This window comes from Coturnix japonica, chromosome 7 (assembly GCF_001577835.2).
Source record: "Coturnix japonica isolate 7356 chromosome 7, Coturnix japonica 2.1, whole genome shotgun sequence".
In the NCBI taxonomy this organism is placed as follows: domain Eukaryota; kingdom Metazoa; phylum Chordata; class Aves; order Galliformes; family Phasianidae; genus Coturnix; species Coturnix japonica.
In genome coordinates this window covers 26,833,740-26,855,437 of record NC_029522.1, presented here as the reverse complement: position 1 = coordinate 26,855,437, position 21,698 = coordinate 26,833,740, and the positions used below count along the sequence as shown (strand labels likewise).

Genomic DNA, 21,698 nt, shown 5'->3' with positions numbered 1-21,698 from the left:
GATAGGAGTGGAGCAACAGCTGTTGAAGAAGGTTTGATTTGAAGCTTGCTCCTGGCAGGATGAAGCAGATCCCAGATGTGCTCTGAGGGTGGGTGGCTCAAGGTATCTCCTGCCTGGACACAGCACTGTTACCTGCACCGGGACTTCGCTAGCTCAATATACCCTTAGGATTGTCTGCCAGTCTACCTAAATGTGAGTACAGAACTGTGAGAGTAATATTAATAGAACAGTATGCAGCTGAATTTCAGAGTTAAGACTTTCTGTTTCTGAACTGACATCCTAATGTCTTAAATTAGAATACTGGTTTTGAAAGTTGTTCTATAAGGTTTTTTTATGCCGGTATGTCTTAGCAAGCCCTGAAACACTGTTATTCATAGTTTGTGGCAGTACCAAAAGCAGCCTGATAACAGATGCTCATCTATTCTCTTCCATATAACTCCTAATAAATTTAAACCAAATGCTACATTAAATCCAGTGAAAACATTTTTTTTTTAATGATATATAACAGAGGACAACTAATCTTTATCCATTTTTGCAAATACAAATCATTCAGCTCTATGCCATGTGTCACTGCACTTACTGTCAACTTACCTTTCACAAACGTAGAGCGCGATTTTAAGTATTGGAATGAAAAGATGGCACAGAACCATGTTGTTAATTATTTCCATAATGAAGCAATATTGATCAGCAGCTTTCGGAATAATAAAGCAGTTGCCTTGCTATTTACTAGTACGGCTACGAGGCCATTAGAGCCGTTGACATTTCTGCAAATCGACCACCAGAGGGAGCTGTTGCCTTCCCCCCACTACCCCCAAACAACTGTTCTTTCATTAACTCCAAAGCAGAACGATTAAATTCATCGTGGTGTCTGCAGAAGAATCATCCAGTTTCTTCCACTCGCCAAAGTGTGAGTATTAGTGTCACAAACAGAAATACCAAACAAACCATTTGTGTGGATTCCTTTAGCATTTATACGCTAAGTCTTAAAACTATATAAAATACAAAACACCCCCACAGCTGAAACAGTTTCTTATATTCTCAGACTGTGAGGTATGGGAGAAATGCTAGAAATTTCACAGAGCTTCTTGAGGGTCTCTGCAGCCCTGGGAAGGAGGTGCAGTGCTAATCCTGACTGTGCTAGACAAGAGAGGAATGTCTGGTGACTGCTTAGCAGAAATAAGATGCACAATGCACTGGCAGCCATGATGTAACGTAGAAACCTGTTTTACTTCATTGCAAACAAATGGACAATATATATTGTACAATATATAATAAAAATACAGCCAATACGAGTGCCACTAGTTAACAAAAAGAACTAATGTTAAGACTTAAAAATGCTCATTTCTGTAATATATACGCTGCAGTAATAAGCCACAATAAATACATCAAATTCCATATCATTCATAATAAATACTGAAAATATAAATACAGAAGAATACAGTTAATTTGAATAAATTATTAGAACATAACGTCAAGATTAAGTTCTGTTGAATATTATTGTAGCTTATATTACCCTTTGGCATCTTTGATGTTACAACTTATTTAAGAAAGAGAAGAAACTAATTAAGGAAATGCGTAATTCATGAAGCTTTAAATTATTTCCGTGTACGAATTTTAAGATGAAATTTCCTTTGCTTCTTCAAACAGTTTAAAAGCAGCAGGTCCATTTCTGTATGTTGAGATCAACATAATTTTAGTATGCAAGATCAGCTGGAATAGAAAATGTTGGTTTCTTAACGTAATTATTTTCCTTGAAAGTTAGTGAAGCTGGATGTAATGTACAAATTTGAAACAAATGGCTGCAATTACACCACAGTTTTAGTCCCACCTGAATGGATTACGTCTGAAAGACCATCAGTTTTCACATCAATGCTGTGGTGTATTCTTTACCACTTGCCCTGAACCCCCAAAATTTCCAAAGCAGGTTTATATTTATATGGGAAATATATATATACAGAAACATGAATCTTTAAAAAAATACACAAACCAAACAAAAAATAAATAAACAAAAACCCTGGATTGGAACACAGTGTAGGTTTGACATAGTTCATATTTTTTAAAACAAAGAAAACATTTCAAACATAAAAATGTAATTTATATATATATGTGTGTGTGTATGTGTATGCGTATTTACATATATATTCTTTACATAATTTCTAACTGCTACCTGCAAGTGGAAAATCAAAATAACAAACTGCAGTGTTTCATGTTATTAACCAGTACATCTGTATTCATTTTATTTGCAGAAGGTTATTACACCAGAATGCAGTTTAACTTCAAAGATGGACTTTACTAAGACACTATTACAGGCTGAGGCTCCCAGGAAAGAATTTGTAACCTACAGATTTTGACTATTTTTGCACCGTTAAATGTCTAGCGCTTATTTTACATCAAACACTTTTAAAAACATGTTTTACAAACTACACTTCAGACATATTTCCATAGAAGTGCCTACATCAGTCAATTAAAAGAAGGACCCCGTTGTTAAGCATCATTTATGTGGGCATTGTTATGTGAAAGCTCATGTCGTGGTATTCGCTGTAGAAATAGAATGTTTTAGAATGTATGTTCTTTAGAAAAATAGCATGCTGCCTTGTGGTTGTTGTTTTTTTAAGAGAACTAGCTGCCAGTGCACATAATGCTGCCATCTTTTCAAGAAGCTAAACCCTATGCTGAGCACACCTATCAGAAACTCCTAAATGGGTGGCTGCTTTATCCCAGTATCCCAGCAAGGGTGACCTTTGCCTGTAATTAATTCAAACCTTGAATTTCATTTTTAAGTAAAGAAACACGTTTTAAAAAGGTTTCAAGTATAGAAAGCTAGAAGAATTAGCTGCCATAATGTACTAATCTCATTAAAAACCCCCAAGCTAAAATGCTAATAGAAAGGACACCTATTTCCTTTTTGCTTTTAGTGTCTGTTGTTATCTGACGTTATACTAGAGCACAGGCCTGGGAGTAAACTAAACGATATTGAGAATGACCTGGTGGTTGATATATGCAAAGAAAAGACATGGTAGTGTTGCTTCAAGGATTTTACTTTTCTGTGTTGTTTTTACCCCATGCTTTTGGATAAGTCTTTTATGTAATGTTTGCCCACATACGACTGCTGTTGCAAATCAACATTTCTTCTCTGCAGGAAGTTCATGCTGGTTTTAAAACATTACAAGCAACAGAATTCATTTTATGAGCTAACATGACCAAACGTACTGCACAGGCATATGCTTTCTCATCCTTGCTCTGGGGATATCTTCATTTCCTATGCTCTGTATTTTTTTCTCCTATATCTGGTTTTCTTTTGCCCTTTAGGAAAAAAAAAAAAAAAGTACTTATCAGCGTATCTCTTACCTTCTTCCTCTTTGCCTCTAAATTGACCTTTCTGTCTTCCCCTCACTTACCCCAGGGTGTGTCTGCTCATGCCTCAAGACAATGGGTTATCTTGGTGCTCATCATAGAACAGCGCTCTTAATTTGTACGTTCCACCATTCTTCTTGCCAGTAAAGACAAGCTAATCCAGTCTTCATGGCTTGTTGCAAATGGGCACAGTTAGAGATGAACTACAGGTAAGTCACATTTATTTGACTTAGTTCTACTCTTCTTGAAATTCACAAAATACCTCAAGAAAACGGAAGTGTAACAACTAAGATTCAAATGACAATGATTTAATAAGTTAGTAAATGGAGTTGTGCTAACCCTGAGTGAAGGATTATCATCTTCTTGACTGAGAATAACACAGAGAATAGCAAAAATGATTCTCCAGGCAGAGACCTTCTGCATACTGGCTGTGCCATATCACACTGGATCTACAGGCTTCTACATAGATCTACATAGGAGAATCCCCTTCCACGTCTGCTGTCCACGGGGTAGGTTTCCTTCCTGTTTGTTTGAGTGTATGACAATGGAGGGCCTGTAGGGAGACCCTATGGGGTCCATTCCTGATTACTGTTTATTCAGAGCCAGTGAGGGGGATGACATCTTTTCACTACGGTTCCAATTTGTCTGCATGTTGACGTTAAGTGAAAAATAAAATCAACTCTTCTTCCTGGGTAAGTGTTAGTGTAGAGGACATGAGGACACTAATGTTGCACTTAGACTCACATGAAGTTGTTTTTGATGAAAAGCCTTACCATAAAACAGACTTTTTCCTAGACACTAAAATTCAGGGAGGAAGAAAGGAACAAAAATGAGAAGACTGCAAAACATGGAGATATAATAAGAACATCTGATTTATGAAATAAGCAAAATTCTTGATGCCAGCCACTAGCAAGGCTTTGTGACTGTGGTGAAGTAGGTGATAAAATCAGTCTTTAGCCCCAGTAGGAAAGCGTAACACCCCTAAACACCAGAGGATTTCCAGTATTGTTCTTCTGTGCCTTTTCCTGACTGCCTCAGGAAAATAGACTTGTACAAAGTGCTTGAGTTCAGGTAACTCCTGAGTTGAAACACTGGAGTTTATTGTTTAGCAGATGCCTTTAAAACTTTATTGCGGCTCCAACTGCCTCTCTTGCTTTAGCTCAGAGTGAGGGTACCTGCGTTGCCATTGGAACGGCCCTGGCAAGGAGTTTCAACTGACAGAACTCAACTAGCAAAAGAAGATAAGCATGGGAATAAGACTGCCTGTTGCTGCTGTCATTGGCAAACTAAAATCTTGCTCCTCAACTGCAGCTGCTCAACAAGTAAATCAAGCTTTTTTTCTAATTTTCACAATTTTCACTGTAGAATTTATTTTTCTATGTTTGCTTATTCATGTTGTCCATAAAAGATGACCTTGATTGTGTTGTATCTCACGTTAGTGATGAAATTTGTACTTCTGAGCTGAACTGGAATTTATTGGGAAAGGTTATTCAGGATGTTGTCTTGAAATATTTTAATCACAGCGTCTCCAAGTACCTCACAAACCAGAGTCGTGGTGTCACTTCCAAGTAACAGAGCAGGACAAAGGCAAAGCCAAAGGTACCCAGGTCTCCTTTGTATTAGCCCAGTACTCTGTCCGGTGTTGCACATTTCTATCAAAGTATCATGAACATCTGAAATATTCAAAAACATACCATGTTTTGTATATAAACGTAGGTTCTCAATTTTTAAGAAACTATTTGTCTTTAGTGAAGACATCCTCTAAATTGGCTGTGGGGCAGGAAATATCTACATGATTGATTTAATAGCACATTTACTGAAATGCAGTGCTCAAGTAAGATTAGGAGCTGGATCTGGATTTATTAGCAATCTAGTGGGTAACAACATCATGAGTATTACCTGCATTGTCTGTATGACTTATGAAAATGCAAGATAGCATTGTTAACACTGTTAACTCATCAGTTAGAGAGGAGGTGAGTGGGCTGAACCGCATTTACAGCAAGTGATGGAAAGCAGTGGCCTTAAAAGACAGAAATGTCTACTCAGGGGATTCATTAGCAACAATTTACGTAAATGTAAGATAGTAAAACTTCACAGAGTTAAAACTTTCTTACTCTAACATTGCTTTTTTCCAAGAGAGGCAAAGTTCACCTTAGGAGCAAAAAGGCGTTCCATTTTATGTGTTGTTCTATTGATTTCCTGTGTGAAAATTCAATTTGAACAGAGGGGGAATTGCTTTTGTCATTATGTATTTTTCTGAACTACATCACACGATCGTAAATTATCTGCCAGTTCATTATCTGACTTCTTTCGAGTGCTTATCAGTAGCAAAATTCGTTAGGAGAAAAAGCTGATACAGCCATCAGTAAAGTAAACTTTTCCAAAGATGATGAGCCGTATCTATACAGAAGCAAATACTGCCATTTATCATTTAATAATATAATACTTTTAGCACATAGAAATAAGCTTGCCCCAAATGATATGACTGTTTACCAGTATTAACTAGCTGGGAAACGGGATGCATCGTATGTATGCATTAGCCCAGAATATAAAACATTCTTCAGCCCACGATTTAAGTTTATTTTTGCTTCTGTGAAGATTTCTTCAGTCTTCTAAGCAAAACATGAAAACATTTGATCAAGAAGTAGGAATCTTGACACTGAGCTGATTTCTACAGCTAACTCAGGATTTATAAACTATAAATGAGAGTATCTATCTATCTGTTCTGGGCAGGGCTACAGAATTAGCTACTGTTAAGCAAGGGCAAATACTATAGCAAACGTTCCTTGGCCTACTGATTACTGCCTTTATCCTGGCTCTAAGCTCCTTCTTACCCTTTGCTGTACACTTTTGAGAATTCAGCTGTGTTCACCCCATGCCCCCACAGCACGTGCATCTAAGTGTATGGTAATACATTTAAGTACTCAGAAATTCATCGAGGAGGCCTGGGCTCTGACACCAGTGCCAAGAGAAATACAGAGTAACTATTCTCTCAGTATTTTAAAGCAAAGTTTTATTGTGTTAATCGCTTACTGTGCTTGCTAATGTTATTAAAGATATTTTTCATTTGGAAGTATAGGGGCCAAGAAAATAATCTCTTATTGCTCAGCAAGGGGGTGAATAATGAAACAAAAAAAATACTTTGTTTAACTTTCCCCTGAGAGTAATACCCTGGTAAAGTGTGCATGATGCTCCAGGAGCCATCATGCTGAACTTAAAATGCTGCTACTGATTCACAATTGTTCTCCCAGCTCAGGAAGGAAGTTGTGCTTTTGGTGCTGGTGTTGTGAGATTGCCTGATTTTAGCCTGCTGTTCATGCAAGATCCTTGTATACAGAGACTTGTAACACTTGCTGTAAAACATCTGGACAGAGTAATACTACTATCATTTTATCATGCAGAACCTTTATGAACTAAGGTGTTTCTCTTGAAAGATGGGTATTTGCTATACGGAAGTGGAGAACATGTGCGTTTACCTGGCTACTCAGCTTGTACAGAAAGAGATTAGAGTGACTAAGAGCAGCAGGGCCTAAGAACTGCTGAGGCAGTTAATCAACATGACTGCACTTTTCCAGTACACAGAGTATGCAGTAACTATGGAATATCCAGTCCCAGGAGAAGTAGGATTTTCTGATGCAGTTTGTGAAAGATAAAACAATGCATAGGACTTGTGAAAAAAAAAAAACAAATAAAAAACCTTTCCATGGAGTAAAGATATTTTGTTGATTTAGCATAGAAAATTAGAAAATGCTGACCTTGGTAAATGAGATGCCCAGGTCCCAGTAAAATAATTAAATTCCTTTTTTAAAAAGCATGTTTTAAATCTGGGAATTTTTCTCCTGCAGTACTATATGTGATGCCGTAAGGAGCTTCTAACCAGAAGAGCCACTGTCACAGAGCTCGAACTTATGCCATCAAGATTTGACAGGTGAAAAATAAAATGCTGATCCTTATTTTGGCAAAGAGGTCTTCACTGCAACTATACTTGATGTATGATGACATTTCATTATTAGAATAACATTAAAATAGCTTCTGAGATCAAAGTCTGTAGAGAATTACCAGTGTACAGATAAGCATGCTACCGTACATTTGCTTTTCTTGAAGAAACTGAATTTCTATTTAATTTTAGAATAAATGGAGTACAAAGGAATGGATATCCATATGGTGTATGTGCTATTCTGCTTGCAGACTTTAGCAGATGTAAAATCTCTGTAGATGTGTTTTGTCATGGACTATACTGATCCTTAATTAGATCAAGTGATTCAAGTGACAGTGTGCAGTCCACAAAAACCTTTGTATCTCATAAAAACTGCTAAATAGGAAAACCTAGACCCATCCACATGACTTTCCATGCTTCGGTTAAACTGTGATCAACAAGTCTCTTTTGCTTGTTAGCTGTATTTTGTTGCTGCAGGTTTTTTTTAATTTAATTTAATTTTTTTTTAAAGTATCTACTGACTGACTTATACATATACTGGCTTGGGAAAATGTCCAAGTTTTGCTACAATGGACTTTAAGATCTTACATACACCTCAGAGTCTGGAGCTATGGCATTTCTCCAAAATAGTTCACAGTTTCTGCAGTTGAAACATAACTGCAAAATGGCACTAAAGTGCATAAGTAAGTATCTGAATGTTTGCTGGGCTAAAAGGTGCTGCGCAAGTTCAAACTACTGCTTTGCCATTAATATACAAGATGGTTTTTCTTTGGGAAGGGGTTCTAGTTCTGGAAATACCGCTGATTTTAATTTTGATGGAGGATTGTCTACTTTTCACCTTTCTAAAAGATGCACCTGCCTCCCCGTCTGACTCTTCTGTTGGTCAAGAACAGTAAAAAGAGAAAATAGTACTCTAGAAATGCATTTTAAGTTAAGTTAAATACCATTTCTTTCTGATAAATTAAAAAATACATGGTACTCCAGATGAAAACTGGTCATGCTCTTTCTTACTAGCTATGGATCGTCTGTTCAAATGAACATGCTGTTCCTTTTTATCAAAACATGAATACTAAACTACCATAAATAAAATACATACAGTACAGAACAATTAAAACTTTTTTTACAGTAATTACTTTTACATTAAAATTATGTTCTTTTTTTCAGGTACGTTGAAAATTAGGACTTTAAACATGATTATTTCAAACTATCATTTTTAACAATCTTGCACAGGCCCGACAATCAAAAACTTGAAGCTTTGATTCAGATAGCTTGGCAGGTTTCACATATTTGACAGGTAGGCTACTTTGAAATATGTTAGGTGTGGGGTTTTTTACTTACGTGCTTAACTTTTATCAAAAGACAGTCTGACGTTGGTCTGCTTTTTTAATCTTTACACGAACTGATGCTGTGCAGTGCCTCTGGCAATGTAGCTTGAACGTGTGTCTGGAACATTGACTATAGCCGAAGTGTTGTCTACCTCTTAAAAAAAAATATTAAGATTCTAGGAAATCCAATTTGAGTGCATTTTAATACAGGAAGTCAGTCTTAGAATAATTTTAATATTAAACAGGTACTGTTTCTACCACTGGTGATTTGATGCACTCTTCGTGCAGTCTACTCTTTTCTGAGAGGACTAGTGAATTCTCAGCAGGGCGCTCTTGTACACGACTCTCGCCGTTCAAAGCTGAAACAAATCCATCTTGAGAAGGACCTTTCAAGAATGAGTGAAATTCCACTTGAGGATGACTTGGCCTATGCTCAGTGTATATACTGTTACATGGAGCACTGCTGTCACCTTCAGAAGATGAGCAGCAAACAATCACTGAGGGATTTGCAGAAGGGTAATGAGGGCTGCTAAAAGTTTCCTCTGATTGCCGCGTATAGTCAACAAACTGTTCGGAAGTCATGCTGTAAGGCACCAGAGGAAGGCTGCCATTCTTGACAGCATCCCTTTCTGAGTAAGTCTCACCAATCTGGTTAGCAGTGCCAGCAACATGGTTCTCTATTTGGTAATACAGATTTGAAGAGTTAGTATAGTATGAGGCATTTTTAGAGTGGTTTTCATGCACAGCAGTTCCATCAGAGTAGCAAAGGACAGAAGGAAGAGGCACCATATCAGCATGGGAACTCATACTTTCTACAAAGTCATCTGCTTTTTCTTCCTCATCATCTTCCTCATCTTCCTCTTCCTCTTCGTCATCATCTGATTCACTAGGGGCTAAACTCTGAGTGCTAGAATCAGTAACTCCGCTACAAAAGCTACTCCCATCTTCCTCTTCCTCCTCTTCCCCAGGGCAGTCCAAGTCCTCGGCTGACTGAGAATGCATAACTGCAGCCTGAGGTTCAGTTTCAATCTCAAAATTTTCTGCAATTGAATATTCAACCGGATGGGGTCCCGGACTCATAGAACTAGTATGTGCACTTATCTCACTGTGGCAGCCATTTAGTGACGGAACTTGCTGTTCTCTATTTTTCTCCAATTCAAGTTTCATTATTGTGTGCAAAAAGTGAGTCCGTACACGGATAGGATTAAATTCAATTCTACCTGCTGTATTGCTACACCCTTCTTTAGTGCAACCGCATGGAAAAGACATACGATCCACCTTTTGAAAAAGAGAATACAGATTAACAATATTTAGCATAAACCTGGTCATCGCAGAACCTAGAAAGCTTAAAAAATAGACAGAAGTGAAGAGGGATTCACTTGAGGAAGTACTTGTAAGAATAAGCCATGTCAAATACCCATATGTCTCACAATATTCATCAGAAGTATAGAAAAGTGCGACTGAATGCACAAATCAAGTAGTTCTATTAGACAGCTTGAGGTCTGTGATTTGTATCTACACTGCAATACCTAAACATCAAATATGATGCAGAAGAAAGCCATATGAAACAATCTAGTACATCTTCCCAAAATGTGGAGATGAAAACAAGAGCAGCAAAAGGAATATATTATTTAGAACAGCAGAGAAAAATTAGCTGTGATTTAAGAATTGATGAGAAAAAATGCATTTAGAGAGAAACCAACAACAGCTACTTGTGGTTATTAGCAGAAACCATCTTTTAGGGAATTCCTATTTAGGGACATTTACAGCTGTATGTACAATATGCGATACCGCTAAATCTGCAGAGAGAAAAAAACATTCTGCTATGTTTTGTTGCATCCATGCAGCTTTTGTGCTTGCATGTTAAGTATCGTGCATGTTAAGGAAAGGACAGTACTGCAGTTTGACTTACTTATTACTTCTTCCTGAATTTGGATTGTAATTCACATTTGGACAGCATGTGAATTGTCTCTAAAACAAAAGCTACATACCCTTGTGAAATCTGCAGGCTACTGATTCTTCTGTTTCCATTTGCATGTTTAGATAAAGGCCAAAGGGGAACATGAAGAGGAAAACATGTACTTATGAAAAAAATAATACTGAACGGTGTATATGCCTAAACTGATAAATAAATAAAGATGCTTAAGGAGAAAAATTGTATTGCACACTGCATATTCTTAAATCCAAGCCTTAAACTAGTTTAAGATCCACAAGAATTGCTATTTAATAATTCACTTAATACCCTTTCAGTACTTACCACCTTAGCAAAAAAGTGCATGCGCGCACACCCCTCCAACCCCTTCCCTTGCTAGTTAAATAATGACAATAATATAGACATTTACCTGACACTTTATGCCTGCAAGACTGCAAGTGCAAGTTTCTGGATCACAAAACACACGGCAGTCGCAGCCGCAATCCTCTCTGGACAGCCGGATGGCCCGCAGCTCATGTTTTTCTTCCACATCAATCTTCTTCACTCCAGAAGCTCGCAGCAGTGCCCTTCGTTTTTTTGTTGGCAGGGGTTGTAGAAAGAAATACTCGTCTACTTCTGTGTTGTCCAGATCAATATCATCGTCAGAAATGTCATCCAGTGTCAATGTATTAGCCTCTTCAGATTCCACTGTACCATTCTTTGTCATCTGTTACACAGAACAGTTAACAAGGTGCTTTAGCAACAGACAGAGCTGTCATGTATCTGTATATGTATTTATATATATAAATATGTGTAATAAATTAATTATGAATGTGGAAAGCTGTATGTAAGGAAACAAAACAATAACACCATCTAGCTATATGCTTCCTATGTCTAACAAAGCAGTCCTGAATCTTACCTACACCACAATTGCTGCTTTTATTATGTTCCCAACTGTGTTAGCACTTTCCATTTTCCTATCTGTGTTACAGGATCTTTTGGATTCTGCCATTTTATAGCATAATTGAATTACTCAATGGTGAACTCCTACTGACAGCCTACTTCTTCTGTAATTGCAGTTTTGTGTTTATAATAACTGTATAAGACAATCACAGAGGAAAACACTCATTATTGCTGACTTGTACAGTCAGGTTAAAAGTGATACTCATCCCCCTCAGATGGGAGGAGCCTCAGTATTCTGACTGCAATGCTTATACAGCATACGTAACATGTACATGTTACACAAGGAAAATCTCTCCCTGGGTAAGTAGTTATCCCTTCTTAGCAATTCAGCACCATATTTATTTAATGCAGGAGTGTTCTACCTTTACAGGCATTATTATTTCTTTGCATTATATTCTTAATCTTTTACTGTAAGCGCAGCCTTCAAAGCTTAGTGTCTTCATTTTAGTTCATATTTAAAGTTATTTACCATGTCTGTTATCCTAGTTTTTACACGTATATACATTCATCTCTTTCTTCATCTGAAAAGCAGGCATGTTCAAAATGTCCTCCCAAACTACCTTTATATTGTTTTCTCACTATATTACCCATTAATCACCTTCTTTTACAGTGCCCCAGCACCCTACATGTACTTCAACATATTAGTTCAGCAAGGTAGAATGAACAACATTAAAAATATTTTTCTGTATTTTTTACAGTGAGAGACAGGTAAACCCACAGAAAAGTTCAGAGCATCTTCAGTCAGCTGTCTGAAGGCAGTACATGCACAGCTCAGTCTGGACACACAGATGGTAGCCTTAATTGTTTTATTCTTCCTTTTTTGTTACCTGGATAGAACTAAATATCCTCTATGTTGCTTTGGTCTTCTTTTTCCATTCAGTAGAAAAATGGTTTACTTCTATAATTGCTCCCATTTCAAATCTAAGCAGTTCAAACAAGTCCTTAAGCAGATGACCATTATTTAATCGTTTGTCATAATTTAAATTTGAAAGTAGGGAACAATTCTAATTCCTGCTTTGTGATTATTTTTGTCACGATTATCAGCTCCTACTGATGAGGTAAATACTTTAACTGCTCAGCTTACAAAAGGCATCTACAGAACCATGCCCAACCTGTCGCATATTTCTCCTCCTCCTACAAAGCTTAATAGTATTGCTAAGTAGTGATCAAGCATTAAGGAGTGACTTCTAGTCAGGTGCTGTGTGCATCCCGCAGACTGCCAAGTCACACGTGTAGGCATCAAGTAAGATTAGAGAGCAATTTGTAATTTCAAAGCACCTCAGCTCCTTTTCACTCCTTTGCTGGATGACTCCCTTGTATTCTCTGAATTTTTTTCTCCATTTTGTCACGCAAGGAACAAATGAATTAATGAAACTGAAAGCTTTGAACATTACTCAAATAATTAATTGGTGAACTACAGATAGATGGAAGATTATCAAGAACCATCAAATATATTGTTCACTTCAAAACCTCAGGACAGCATTTTGTTTTCTTGTTGCCATAACATGTCTTATCTAAATTAAGCTTGATACGTAGACAGGTAACATTTTCCTCATAAAGCTAAAGGTTAATTCATAACAACAGAACATGGCATGGGCTGATGGACACATGAAGAGTTTGCATGAAAATCCCTTTGGTGCCAAATTCAGGTCGGATACCTTCGCCTGCCCTGGCTGAAATTTCTCTCTTACAGTTTCACACAAAAGAAACCAACACAGAAAATATATTTTTAGTTTCTACTGCAGTTCACTGTATAAAAACTGTTTATAATTTGATATCATACCACTACTGGCCTCCATTTGTGTTGTCCAGCAACATGAACCCAGTAAGCTAAAGATTTCTGCAAGCTCCAAGACAGGACTGGAAAACAGAATATTCTGCCTTAATACCACAAGTAGTTTACCAACTATTGATGGTTCCATGATTTCAGTTAAGTCACCTATGTCCAACACAGTCAGTGTACTGCGACTTCCTGTCTTTGAAACTGTTAAGCATAAATGCATGTGAAAACACTCACCACCATCATCACATTTAGGTTTCATAAGATTTCCAAGCTTATAAAAAACTGCAAAATAGCAGACATTTGTCACAGCAGCTACCAAACGTTTTACCGTTCCTCAGTGATTCTTCTCAGGCACATTCCCGAGCACTCAACAGATGGGAAAAGGGCTCGAACGTTCTTTACAAAAGACAAACCCACATCCTCTTCCATTTGCATTTGTCTTGTTTTCAAAATAAGTACAGTCTGTGCTGATTTATCTACTGGTCTGCAGACTCAGGGGCTTTAACTTCACTTGGGGTCACGCAAATCATTTTAAAATAGCTTAACCTGAAGAGACTTTATGAATAAGCAATAAAAAGTACTGCAGCTAACCTGTTGTGTTTACTCATACCATTTCTGCAAATGACAGCATGTTTAAAGTAAAGCCTACCTTGTACCTTTCATCTTGACAAGATGGCTTTTATGCTCAAATTGCCATTAAAACTTTCACACTCTGCTGCTAACAGCGTTTATGCCACTGTCAGCAGTGCTTACACCAAAGAGCTGCTTTCACATGACTACAGTGACTTCAAGGTGACTGTAAAGTCTTTATCATCTGCTTTTAATTAACAGGGATTTCTTATTTGGTTCCTCATTTTTAGCAAGTAAAAATAATAAACAGTACCTAACTTTACGAATACGCAATTCCAAAATATTCTTATCTCTTTTTTCTTTCTTTCTTTAAGCAAGCTGTACAAATAGACAATGTGTTCTGCCTTGCATATTTTAATCCAATGGAAAAAATTAATCCAAGAAGCTGAAATTTAAGAACAGAACAAACCACAGAAAATACCACTTTCTGTTTGCACAGTCATTCTCAATCAGTCCTTCAATCAGTCCAATCAATCAGAACAAATGCTGCTTTCCTTCAGTTTGTTATTCATTTTTTCAGTGCAGATGTACAGAGCTTTAGAACCAACCACTGTCTGATCACTTTAGAAATCTACAGCCTTTCCTGTCTGCATTCATTTAGAAACCAAGCGAATAGCAAAACAGCTCTTCCTGGAAGTCAGCCAAGGGACCTACCCAGAGTCACAGCTCAATTCCCCCTTGATACTCCGAAGATCCTGTGATGTTTAGAGGCATGATCACTACATAGCAATAAATCCTTAACTTCAGCACTTTGTTCCCGTCCTGTCAAAATGCCTCTGTCCTGAGTGGCTTTATGTTTGCAGGTTTGGTTTTTCTTTTTTGTAAAAAACAATTCAGATGTTATTAATTATAGATCAATTATATAAGAATCTGTTTTTCTATTTGAACAACAACCAAAGTCTGAATAAAAACTAATTGTAGCAGTAAGGGTCATATGCACTTCTTTAGGTGTTCAGACAGACAGAGGTTATGAACACCATTCATTCTAGGGGAAAAGGGCAAAGACATTTGAGGATGCCAATTTGCTCTGCACGCACATAGTAGTATCTGACCAAGCACTACAGTATCACACAAGAAACAGGAGCGGTGGAGCACAGCAATTCAGCCACAGTTCAGCTTTGTTCACTCTTCATTACAGAACTCATCTGAAAACATACCCAAAATACAGGTAACATACACCACCAGACTGGAAGTTTATCATTCACTAAACAAAACAACGACACCTGAGATTTTGCTACCAGATTGAAAGAAGCAGAAGGGACACTTCAAAAAAATGCAATTCCCCTCTTCACAAATACAGTTTCCTTCCTCTACTCTGCTAAATTAAAAGGACAGCTTCAAAAGTACAGTCAAGCTGAATAGATAAAGCGAGTTAATTTGTCCAATGTTTATTACTTAACAGACAACTTTTGGTGAAATACTAAAGACGAATGATTGTATGAATTGATACATTAAAAACATTTTCTGTATTGCTGTCCCCTACTTTTTGCCAAATTCAGTCAAATTGGTGAAGAAAATAAGGTGCTTTGCTTTCTGTACTTAAGATGCTGTCATTCCTTTGTCTAAATAGGGCACTCTGCCAGGGCACAGAGGCAGTTCCAGACTCTAATTTCAGATTGACTTCCAGTGTCACTCTGCCATCTTCTCTGTAGAAAACAAAGTAAGCAACCACATCCCTCTAAAGCACTTTAAGGTACACATTATGCGAGAGCTACATCAGTCTTTGAAATTAGAGTTGAAAGTGGTTTTGTTTAAAAGATGCACACTGGGCCCCATACAACCCTGACTCTGCTCATGAAAATACATAAGGCAAGGCTCAAAGTTAATGAGTGTTACCTTTAATTTTAGAGAATTGAGTTTTTCTTCCCTCAGGTGCTCTCGCAGCATCTCCCGGTGAAGCCTCTCCTGCTCCATCGCAAACTCTCCAAGCGTGTACTGGCGCACACTGTTGTGGCGAGTGGACATTCCCAGCGTGCTTCCCCCTTGGCTGGGAACACTGGTGAAGCCTTGCCTTCTCGTGAAGTAATACACAGTAACACAGTTAAAATGGACATTTTTTGTCCTCTTCCGCTTCTCTCTCTTCAGGATCGAAGAAGCTGGAACAGATACAGATTACATTAATGGTTACATTAATGGTAACTTGCAATCACAGCAAATGTGTCACTTGAGCACTTCAGTGTCCCTTAACATGAACACGCTACCAGAGAGCTGCAGTCTAAGTGAGGTGATAAGAGTTGAGAAAATTACCACATATGCTAACCCTGAAGCCATTACAAACTGCTACAATCATGAACCCTATTCTCTACTTTAGGACAGAAATTTTTGTCCAGAACAGTTGTTTTCCAAAAGCGTTTCTTAAGTTTTATTTTCTTACTAAGGAAGCAAAGCAAACAAATCCCACCCCCCCCCAAAAAAAAATTCTTTTTACATTGCCACCTCAAAGTGAATAATCCACAAGCACACAAAACAGACGTTGTATATGACAGCAGTCAGGATAGCAGCAGCTTAACCTCTCACAGACCTGCATGCACCACTGGAATGCAGAACTCCAACAGAGCTTTGCTAGCCCATCTTTAAAGCACTGGGTCACCTGCAGAAAAGACTTATCTTTTATACTTTAACACGCATTAAATTAGTGTTAGATAAACTACATAAGGCAGTACATTTAGTGTTGTTTCAGACTCTCTGAAATTTATATTATCATAAAATCAGATCTTTTCTAGAATCATATACGCACAGAATGGAACTGGGTGATCTTGGTTCTTTCCAGTCCCCTGCCATGGGCAGGGCTGCAACCCACAGTCAGGCAGCTCAGGGCCCCATCCAGGCCAGCCAAGCAGTCCCAGCACTTCATCACTGTCTGAATAAAGAATTTCTTTCCCCCTAACATCTAACCTTCAGTCCTGTCACTATCCATGTAAAATTATCTTCTGATTCCCCTCGTGCTCTTGCTGAGTTTTTCTTACACAAACATGCAGTTTTATATGAAAAGGATTTATTTAAAAATAAATGCCAAATTTTAACGATGCTTTAAACTCCTTTCAGTGATACAGTTTTCTCATTTCTCACTGGTAACAATGGTGAGTCTTTATTGAGAAGTAAGAGATATAAACAGAGTAAGAGACCCTCCTTGATTTTTAAGACTAATCAGTAGTCCGATTCATTTGATTCACTGCAAAATGACAACAGGTTGTCAAGAAAGTAGATAATATGTTATTGCTTTGAAGCATAAAGGTGACAACTGGGTAAGCACAAACGAGCAACTGAGTTGCTGGAACACAAACAGGACTTAAAAGGTGCCTGATCATTTCTGAAAGACTTGGAACCATTCCATAAAGGCTGTAAGAACAACATGATGCATGTTGCTAATCTAAAACTGCACCATCTTTAGAGGCTGGGAGCACTTGTTGGCCTTCAGCCTCAGTTTTGTAATAGGTTCTGTTTATTGTCACAGTTATAACACAGTTCATTCATTTTCCAATTATTAAGTACCAAAATGTTAACCCTCACAAGTGTAAAGACCTCAGACTTTTACATTAAAAAAAACAAACATGGGATGGGCTAGCTATACGAGAAAAAAAGGTACACAGGAAAACATATTCTTGTAACTAAATTACAGATGATACGCCCTACTAACACAGTCAAAAAACATTCTGGGATCTGTAAAACATTGAAATAATGTTATATTTATAAATACTGCCAAGCAGATAAAGGTGCAGTGAATACCATGCACTTCAGATGTGCTGCAGGTTTGCTAAATTGCAAGCGTAAAACAGATAAGTAACCACATTCATTTTTAGGTCCTCAGTGAAGGGTATTGCAGAAAGGTGTTAGGATGTATGCATAAGAAATAGAAGAAATTCCGCTACGTTACACATGACACATTTAAGGACATTCCTTATCAACAGAGCCTGTCAAAAATATGTACAGGAGGGTTTACTAGGGAGAGAAGGCTATTGCAACAGAATGGAGTACTTGACAGGGTTATGTCAATTTTGCATAACATGAAGAGTTGTTGTAATGTACTGAGTTTTTTATGTATGTCACAGTTTCAAAACTAAACTTTAGCTATTGGTACGACCAAAATTTTAACAGAGGTTGGAAGATGGATAATTCTGATATCGTGACCTTCTCTTTCCATTTAGAATGAAAATATTCCACGAATCAGAAATTTGCCTATTGCCCTTACACACAGGAAAGCACATCCTACAATATCCTTTTCCCAGTGAAGAGGTGTCTCCGTCATCCTGGATGTGTCCAGGTTCTGATGAATTTGATATTGATAATATTGATATTGATACCATCTGAATTTCAACTGGAGCATTGACAGCTACAGAAGGACAAGCAGCACTTTTACTACTTAAAACAGCCAACCACAAATGAGACATAAAACTAAGGAATATATCAAAGGAAAAAAATACAGAAGGTTAACCATATATGTGTGTGCGCACTTCATGAGGAACTACAAGGTAATTCTGCCCACATATCACACCAGCTACAAAATGCCTTGGAATCTTCATCTACAAACTTCAGCATCTACTACATAACACTCAAATTCATAGCAATCCTTTTAGACTCAGCTATGCAATTCTTGACACGGTTGCTCGCTGGCAGAAGTACCAAATGCTGGAAGAATAGTTTTTCCCTTCTTCTTTCACTTTCTATGGAAGAGCTGAATTGCACTACTTTCTAAAAATAACAGAATCAACCTGCATTTTTATATACAGTCTACACACTAATAAATGAAGCTCGGCAGAAGGCTGCGCAATCTAACAAATTCCATCTGGAAAAGAAAAGAATATCATTTACGGTAACTATATGAACAAGCTATCTCACTGTGTGTATTTCCGGGGAGGGGCAGGGATGCCCACACGAGCACGTGTGTGTTGTCAACATGTACAGCAATTTCATACATCACCATATGTTTATGCCTAAATGTTTGGTCAGCTGTCTCAGTCGGACTGCTGTTGCCATGAGCTATCGTGAAGAACCCATTCATGTGTCTTCCTCAACTTTCTGGTTTTTCTCACTTTTAGCAATTAAACTATCAGTGCCGCACCGTCATAGGTTTTGTTTTGCCACTGACAAAAACGGTGTTAAAATGGAGATAAGCTGAACTCCAAGAAAATGCTGGAATACTCTAACTGCAAAAAAACAACAACAACAACAAAAAACAAACGAGCACTGTGAGTCCAGCACTATACAGCTGTATTGAAGACAGTGAGGTCTGACATGCATTTGTTGTAAATGTTGGTAAAATTCATGTTTTCATTTATTAACACTGCAGTTCCTAGTTAGACAAATTATACACTGATCTTATTAAGTAAGCATGTAAACACTCAGGGGTCTCAGATTATATGCAATTATTAATTTCTGAAACTCACCTTATCTTTTGGGTTTGCTTCTGTCTCACCCCAGAGCTTATTAAAGCAAGAGCTGAGGCACTACAAGTAATTCCATTGCCATCTCTTCTATCCTACTGTTAGGAAGAAATCAGATTGTATTTAAATTTATGACAATGTTGTTTGTAAAAACAGAGTGGGCAGGACCTGCAAAAGAATACAGGATTGCTCTTGGTTACCCAGAAAGAGAAATGAGATATTCCCTTTGTTGAGGATACCATCAGTGCGCCTTGCGGAGTTGCAACCACCTCAACAAACAGGACCAGAGGAAATGGCTGCAAGCTGTCACAGAGGAAGTTAAGATCAGACATGAGGAACACCTTTTCCTCTCAGAGAGTGGTCAGGCACTGGAATGGCTGCCCAGGGAGGTGGTGGAGCTGCCGTCCCTGGCAGCGTTCAAGAGGCGTCTGGATGAGGAGCTACAAGATATGGTTCAGAAGCTTGTGGTAGCAATGGTGATGGGAGGATGGATGGACTAGATGATCTTGTAGGTCCTTTCCAACCTTGTGATTCTAGGATTCTGTGATTCTGTGTACTAAAGGACATGCAGAGGAGCACAGTCAGCCCTGCAAAGGCACCATACATGTGTCCTGCTGTACCTACCCAGGTCTCTCAGTCTCTCACTACTTTCATGTGATTTCTCAAAGGAAATTAGTATTATATATAAAATGGAAATATTAAATATTTTCCAGCATCAGGGGCAGTGCTCTTCAGCTCATTCAGTTCTTATTGCTTCAGGTCAACAAAAACTCACATTCTTCAGTCATCTTAGCAGGATCCAGAGCCATGTGCTGTTTTGCACGCACTGCACTTTAAGCAGTAGGTTTGAATCAGTTCTAATTATTGCTAAGGACACCACTTAACTCAAGACACATCAGAAGGACATACGGAATATGCATTGTAACGCACAGAATCTATTACCAGAAGGAAGGATGGTGCTGTTAACATAATTACTGCTACACTAAATCTGAACAAGGTCTTCAGACAGAGACATTTTCAGAAAGCCCTGCCAGAGTTTACCCTCTGAAACAGATGGAACAGCTCAAATGTTGATTTTTTGCACTTGAGTGGCTTAGTTTCTGGGTTTAGCAGAACAGAGTTTGAGGTAATAACCTGCCTGCAGCCCGCTGCCTCCCGTGGCATCACGCCTGGTCCCACAGGCCTTCCCAGCTCCGCACGCACCACTCCAGAGCAGCTGCTGTGCTTTCCAGGCTGGCTCTGGGCAGTGCTGACCCCATTCGCGCAGCACTCAGCCTGCACTCGCAGCCACCACTCAGGTGGTCTGCAACACAGCACACTTCTGGAAACTGGGAATCTGCTGTACATAGGCTTCCTACAGGTCAGGCCAATAGTCTTAATGGAAACTTTCGAATTAAAACATGGATGGTTGACCCATCATAGAAACACAACCTGCTCTTTGTTCACACCCTTTGGTTATCCTTGTTTGTGATGTGCGTGCACACATACACTGTAGGATGCATCTATTCATCTTTTCTGAGCTATTACCCTCTCTTCCTTGTAGTAGATCTCTTTATCCACACCACTTACAATTAATGACTACAAAACACATTTCCACCAGTTCTCTTTGTGCTCCATTCCATGCTTGCAAACGTCTCTGGTGACTGAATGTTCAAGGGAAGTCCAAGAATAACAGACCTGAGGAACGACTGTACTACAAATGAGAGACAGACAGAACACCACAATGCCTATTACCAGACATTAAGACTCTTCATTACAACCCTTTGTTTTCTATTAGAAGAAAGACTAATTCAAGAAATTGAGATTTTTCAGTGATTTGTTCATAAAGCTACACAGCAACATGAAGCAAGAGTTACACGCTGCAGAACAGTCTTCCTACACAACAAGCACACACATACCCCTACTCCTCCTAGTTACTACAGTAATGCTCCAAAATTCAGTGTAATCTTCTGTGAAACATCCAAGTCTCATTTATGCATAACTAAATTATAACTGATAAAACAGGTAAGCAGTGGCAATGATGTACTGACAGACAACTCTCAGACACAAGTAATGCTTTATACACCTATGCTTTTCATCTGCTTTAGGCATCCTCCGTGTTCTATGGGCAGTGGACCTACAGCAGCATAAAACTTGTGAAAGACAGAGCACTTAATTTCATATTTCTAATGACTGAAATAGAAGCCAGAAACCCCATACCTGTGAGCAGATCCTGATACAGCTGTATTTGGCTGTGAAATGCAAAGCATACTTCCTAATGTAACAAATTCCTGATATGAGTGACATTTTAAACCCATAACGATTTCCAAACATTTTTTACTAAGCAAACTGGTAGTTCTTTGATTACTAAACATGAATAATCTGAGTTCTGGCTGAACTCCAAAACATAAGCACTTTCTTCTGCTGTCTCAGC

General features: G+C 38.2%; 1 protein-coding gene across 10 annotated transcripts in view; it reads right to left on the bottom strand.

Annotated features, from left to right (window-relative positions):
* Window positions 1–483: 483 nt before the first annotated feature.
* The window catches only part of CSRNP3 (cysteine and serine rich nuclear protein 3), an 87,268-nt gene continuing 66,053 nt past the window's right edge, over window positions 484–21,698 (bottom strand). For 8 of the 10 annotated variants that reach the window (XM_032445886.1, XM_015869175.2, XM_032445887.1 and 5 more), the window contains 3 exons: window positions 15,741–16,000; window positions 10,959–11,255; window positions 1,199–9,894 (listed from right to left, as the gene is read on the bottom strand). In XM_032445886.1, coding sequence (XP_032301777.1) covers window positions 8,854–9,894; window positions 10,959–11,255; window positions 15,741–16,000 — 1,598 coding nt within the window. In that variant the 3' untranslated portion in view covers window positions 1,199–8,853. Of the gene's footprint in view, window positions 9,895–10,958; window positions 11,256–15,740; window positions 16,001–21,698 lie in introns of all 10 variants that reach the window. The other 2 variants (XR_004307977.1, XM_015869174.2) reach the window with 2 other exon arrangements.